The 6615-nt window shown below is 43.8% G+C and overlaps 1 protein-coding gene across 1 annotated transcript; it reads right to left on the reverse strand.

Moving 5' to 3' along the window:
* Positions 1 to 2090: 2090 nt before the first annotated feature.
* On the reverse strand, positions 2091 to 4352 carry LOC118020648 (heat shock cognate 71 kDa protein-like). Its single transcript, XM_035020400.1, is given in 2 exon segments — positions 2091 to 2999; positions 3002 to 4352. Coding segments are annotated over 2 exon segments (1938 nt in total). The 5' UTR covers positions 4281 to 4352; the 3' UTR covers positions 2091 to 2340.
* Between the last annotated feature and the right edge of the window lie 2263 nt (positions 4353 to 6615).

Here is a 6615-nt window from a genome sequence, read left to right on the forward strand (position 1 = left end):
AACTACAACTATATAACTAGTCAAACTGTAGAGACTATGGATATAGTCTCAACTGAAGCAAATGGTCTAAAAACATGGTGGCAGCAGCCTCGTGAAGCAACAGAGCAGATAGGTGCTACCTCTGATATGAACAAATCATAAAAAAACCACCTCTGTGTTGTGTTCCCACACCTATAAAATGGAGACAGTTCCCATCCTCATCAACTCACAGGGTGAAATGAAATGAAATGAAACACATATCTGAGAATGTATTAGTACCATATACCTGAGAAGTGCCATTATTGTAATTATTTGGTCAGGTCTCTGTTCTTATTGTAATTCAAGTCAACAGTCGTTGATTGGGGGTCTATAGGCCAGGTGTGGTATGTTTGGTCAAGAAGTTACTCATCCTGTGTGGATCGGTGAAGAAAGAGGAGAAAGGGGTGGCTTCGGGCTGGAAGGATGGAGAAGGGTTCATTACGGAGGTGATGTGTGAGTTGCCCCTGACATGAGTCTGATTGAGCAAAGAGTCATTCATCCCATCAATATTTGTGGGGCTTCATCCCTGTGCCAAGCACTGTCCAAGGGCCTTTGGCGTTCATAAACAGAAAGAAGATCCCTGCACTTCAGGAATCCACATTCTAGTGGAAGATGGTGGGGGCTAGGTGAAGCACATTGTAAGGGTGAGGAGAGACCATCTGGGCGGTGTTAACAAAGACACAGAAGGGGGACATGGAAAGGGAAAGAAGCTTCAATTCTGGCTTTCCTCTGGATTAGTTGGTAGTGGCTGTTGGAACCTATGCTGAGAAGGACTCTGAGACTTCCTTCTGGCTCAGGTAGAAACGTCTGGCCAGGATCCATGAATGATGTCTGCAATGGGTGGGAAGGAGGATGTGCCATTCCCAGAGAGGTCCCACGTGGCTGGATTACACCCGGGCCACTATGGTCTGTGTCCTTCCACTCTCCCAAGACTGTTACGAAGTTCACTAAGTCAGTATTATCGAGTCCAGCATTTACGTGTACATGCAAAATTACTGGAATATCCTCAGAGAAAGGCTCTCCTGAATAAAGGGAAGCCTTACTGGTCTACTTACCCCATCTTCCATCTCCTCTACTTTGAGACCACAAGTAGTCATGTAACTTGGTTATGTTTCATAGAATGTGTGTCTGTTTGTGGTTCCACTTCTTTGCTTGCTGGACCCCAACTCAAAGTGAGCTGCAGCCTCTTAGACTTTCAGAATTTTTAGCTCCTTATTTGAGATTTTTCTCTTCTGTTTGGAGATCTAATTCATCCCTGTCACAGCATTTTAGAGAGTGATCTACTTCTTCCCTTTAAGTCTCCTGAGGAAACTTAACCTTGTTGACTTAACTGTTGACTCATTTACCCCTCATATCTCTTACAGCATACTGAGGTTCTAGAATCTTTCATACTAAGATAAGTCCAGCTTTCTGGCTAGGCCTTAAAAGTAGATGGAAGGAAACCCTATTACTTAACCTTTGATAATGTCAAACAAACAAATTTCGAAAATCCTTTCTCTGTTGAGATTGTGAGCAGTGTAGAGTCTGCTTGTTGTTTTGGAGCTATCTTCTGAGTGCAAAATTTATTTTGTATATCAAAATTGTTAATTTTTTTCCCTGTTAGGTTGAACTGTAGGAAATTGCCATATTTTAGGTCAAAAGGTTGACTACCAGCCATTTCCTATGGCTCAATCTAATATTTGTATACCTTCTGTAACAGTCCTAATCTTGAGGATCTGGGCTTTAGGATGTTTTATGGAGAATGCTTTATACTTAGAAATGCAAAGGGAAATAAACATTAATATTTTGTTAAAACACATCTCTCTGGGGGTGCCTGGGTGGCTCAGTAGGTTAAGCATCCCACTCTTGATTTTGGCTCAGGTTATGATCTCGAGTCCCATGTCTGGCTACACACTCAGCATGGAGTCTGCTTAAGATTCTCTCTCCCTCCCTTTGCATGCTCCCCCCCCCCCCACATGCATGTGCTCTCTCTCTCTGCGGAAAAAAAAAACCAAAACAACAAAAAACATTTCTCTGCTTTCTATTCCCTCCTTAACGACAGTAAGAAAAGCTGCTCAAAGATTTTTCTTTTCTTTTTTTTTTTTTGGTGCCAATTAAATACAGTTTTATTTAAGACATTGCATTTTCCACTTAACAATACAGTGCTTATAAAGTGCAATGTTTATTTCCTTTCCCTGTGCACGTATTCCATATTCAAGTATAAAGAATGCCCAGTTTATTTACTATAGCAGCTCAACATTAAAACTGCCATGGAATTTGCTACAAATTTGGGTCCTTCGAATATTTTGTGTGGAACAATGCTAGACCTATTCTCAGGTTGGCTTAATCAACCTCTTCGATGGTGGGTCCAGAGGAGGCACCACCAGAAGGAGGAGCTCCACCACCAGGGAAGCCTCCAGGCATTCCTCCTGGCATGCCCCCTGCACTCTGGTACAGTTTGGTAATGATAGGATTGCAGACTTTCTCCAGCTCTTTCTGCTGGTGTTCAAATTCTTCCTTCTCTGCAGTCTGGTTCTTATCAAGCCAATTGATGATTTCATTGCACTTGTCAAGAATCTTCTGTTTGTCCTCATCATTGATCTTGCCCTGAAGTTTTTCATCTTCAACAGTTGCTTTCATGTTGAATGCATAAGACTCAAGTGAGTTCTTGGAAGACACCTTGTCTCGCTGTTTCTCATCTTCAGCTTTGTACTTCTCAGCTTCCTGGACCATGCGTTCAATGTCTTCCTTGCTCAAGCGGCCCTTGTCATTAGTGATGGTAATCTTGTTCTCTTTTCCTGTGCTCTTATCCACAGCAGAGACATTGAGGATACCATTAGCATCAATATCAAAAGTGACTTCAATCTGAGGAACGCCACGAGGGGCAGGAGGTATGCCTGTGAGTTCGAACTTGCCAAGTAGGTTGTTATCCTTGGTCATGGCACGCTCACCTTCATACACCTGAATAAGCACACCAGGCTGGTTGTCAAAGTAGGTAGTGAGGTTTGTGTCTGTTTGGTAGGAATGGTAGTATTACGCTTGATGAGAACAGTCATGACTCCTCCAGCAGTTTCAATGCCAAGAGAAAGTGGAGTGACATCCAACAGCAGCAAATCTTGAACATTTTCAGATTTGTCTCCAGAAAGGATGGCTGCCTGGACAGCTGCACCGTAAGCAACAGCCTCATCAGGGTTGATGCTCTTATTCAGTTCTTTCCTGTTGAAGAAATCTTGTAGAAATTTCTGAATCTTGGGGATACGGGTAGAACCACCCACCAGGACAATATCGTGGATCTGAGACTTGTCTAGTTTGGCATCCTGAAAGGCTTTCTCTACAGGGTCCAGGGTGCCACGGAACAGATCAGCATTTAATTCTTCAAACCGGGCACGAGTAATAGAGGTATAGAAGTCGATTCCTTCGTATAGAGAATCAATCTCAATACTGGCCTGCGTGCTGGAAGAAAGTGTACGCTTAGCACGTTCACAAGCAGTACGGAGACGACGAACTGCCCTCTTGTTTTCACTGATGTCCTTCTTATGTTTGCGCTTGAACTCTGCAATAAAATGGTTGACCATCCTGTTGTCGAAGTCTTCTCCACCTAAGTGGGTGTCTCCAGCTGTGGATTTAACCTCAAAGATCCCATCTTCAATAGTAAGGATTGACACATCGAAAGTGCCACCTCCTAAGTCAAAGATCAGCACATTCCTTTCAGCACCAACCTTCTTGTCTAAGCCATAAGCAATAGCAGCAGCAGTTGGCTCGTTGATGATTCGAAGTACATTGAGACCAGCAATAGTTCCAGCATCTTTGGTAGCCTGACGCTGAGAGTCATTGAAGCATGCAGGTACCGTGACAACTGCATTGCTAACAGTCTTCCCAAGGTAGGCCTCTGCAATTTCCTTCATCTTCGTCAAAACCATAGAGGACACCTCCTCTGGATAGAAACTTTTTGTCTCTCCCTTGTATTCTACTTGGACCTTGGGCCTGCCAGCATCATTCACCACCATAAAAGGCCAATGCTTCATATCAGATTGGACAACAGCATCATCAAATCTACGTCCAATTAGGCATTTGGCATCAAAAACTGTGTTGGTGGGGTTCATCGCAACTTGATTCTTCGCAGCATCACCGATCAATTGTTCGGTGTCCGTGAAGGCGACGTAACTTGGGGTGGTTCGGTTTCCCTGATCATTGGCAATTATTTCCACTTTCCCGTGCTGGAAGACACCCACGCAAGAGTAGGTGGTGCCAAGATCAATGGCAACTGTAGGTCCCTTAGACATGGTTGCTTCTGTGTGGGCCCGGCCCGGCTTGAGAAGAAATCAGCCGTCTGGTGATTTAGCCCAGCATTCAATGAGACTCAAAGATTTTTCTTTCCAAACTTGAACAGTTGGATATTCTTCAGCTTGGCTTTTATACACGACATAAAGCCAGAAGGCAACTTGTCCCCTTTAGTATTCACTGGTTGAGTGGAAAAAGGAAGCATTTCTTTTTTTTTTTTTTTAAAGATTCTATTTATTTATTTGAGACAGAGAGAATGAGAGACAGAGAGCATGAGAGGGAGGAGGGTCAGAGGGAGAAGCAGACTCCCTGCCGAGCAGAGAGCCCGATGCGGGACTCGATCCCGGGACTCCAGGATCATGACCTGAGCCGAAGGCAGCCGCTTAACCAACTGAGCCACCCAGGCGCCCCAAAAAGGAAGCATTTCTTGAGAAACTCCTGAGATGTTTGAAATGATATCCATACCTATATTTGTTTCTCTAAAGTCTGAGGGCAATCCAGTTTCTCTATTAACTAGTGAATAGCATCTGTATTTAATCTGATGGAACCTTCCAGGAAGACAAAGCTGGTGTTCAGTGAAGCTTTGTCTGAGCATCCCTTTTTATTTTACTCATGCAATCCAATGGCTGTGTGTGCACGCAGGTGTGGTGTGGAAGTACCTGAGTGTTTCAACATTTGTCTGAAGGATTGCAGAGCAACTAAAGAGAGCGACAGGATAAGCTAATTGGAGAGGGCTGTTTCCGTTTGATAGAAGGTGACAACAAACCCTCTTCTGAAAGGGGGAATGCTGGGAGTAGCGTTCTGTTCCCGGAAATAAAATTCATACTCATCTTTTTTATGCCAGGAGCTTTGCTCACTGGGCCTATGTCTCTTTGTCTGAAAAGGGTCAGTCATAGAAATAATGCAACCAGTTGGCTAATTAGTGGAGACTCTGTTGCTGGGAAGGGGAGCATCTAAAGATGACCATGGGACGCTGAGAGCCCTCAGTTCCCTGTACTGCCATTTCAGACCTCTACCTCTGTGGGCAAAGGAGCAGGCTCACACCCAGCTCTGCTGACTTCGCTAATAAAAATGGCAGCACTGAGAGGGGTCTTCAGTCCCCAGAGATAGGAGCATGAAGCCAGTTCACAAAAGGCCAGTGATGTTGCCCTTGGTGTCAACTTTTTCTCACTAAGCCAAGAAAAGTGTTCTCAGCAAATTCTCAGGTTCCCTCTGCCAACTCACCAGGTCACTGTACTTAAAAAAAGATAAAGAAAAAGAAAGAACATGAAGATCAAAACTAGAGACCTGAGATATTTCCAGTAAGAAGAAGGAAGAGGCAATATTCCCCTGCCCCTCCCTCCTTTTTTTTCTAAGAAAAAGTCACAAGAGTGTTTGGATGTCTGTTTCAGTCTTTCATAAGTACTTTCCTTGAAGGCTGATGCGAAGAAGTCAATAGCTTCTTTTTCTTTGTTGAAAGAGTTATTATCTCAGAGATTTAGGGATTAGAAAACTGGGAATGCCATGTGTGGGGATGAAAGGATAGAAAACAGAATCTGGGAGTATTTGCTTTTAGGCAAAGATAAAACCACATATCCTCTCTCTCTGCTTTGCTCTACCATTTCCTTAAAAGTTATGTTGTATGGGGGCACCTGGGTGGATCAGTCAGTTGTCAGTTGGGCTTCCGACTCTTGATTTCAGCTCAGGTCATGATCTCAGGATCGTAGGATTGAGCCAGAGTTGGGCTCTGTGATCAGCATAGAGTCTGCTTCTCCCTCTCCCTCTGCTCCTCCCCCAATCATGCGCACACATGCTCTCTCTCTCTAAAATAATCTTTAAAAAAAAGTTTTGTCATACGTAGATAATATAAATAAAAATTATCTTTTTTTTTTAAGATTTTATTTTTTTGAGAGAGAGAGAAACAGCATGACAGGGGAGAGGGTCAGAGGGAGAAGCAGGCTCCCTGATGAGCCAGGAGCCGGATGTGGGACTCAATCCCAGGACTCTGGGATCAAGACCTGAGCCGAAGGCAGTCACTTAACCAACTGAGCCACCCAGGTGCCCCAATAAAAATTATCTTACAAGTGGGGAAAATCCCCAAATCTGGAGGTGTGATTGTCAGGAGAGGGAGTCAGAAGCGACCGAACCCTGGGTTTTTATTCTCAAGCCAACCTGTGGATTTGTAATATACTTTTACTATACCTGTAATATACTTGGGCCAATTCATTTGACTTCCATGATGTTTTTCAACAAAATCACTCCCTGACTCATGTGGAAGTTGCAAGGTTGGTTTAATTAAGGTTTGTACTTTGAGAGGCTCAATGAAAGGCGCTTAGAAATGCAAGGTAGCAGGGCACC

The sequence above is a fragment of the Mirounga leonina genome, unplaced genomic scaffold (assembly GCF_011800145.1).
Source record: "Mirounga leonina isolate KUSES-001 unplaced genomic scaffold, KU_Mleo_1.0 Mir_174, whole genome shotgun sequence".
In the NCBI taxonomy this organism is placed as follows: Eukaryota; Metazoa; Chordata; class Mammalia; order Carnivora; family Phocidae; genus Mirounga; species Mirounga leonina.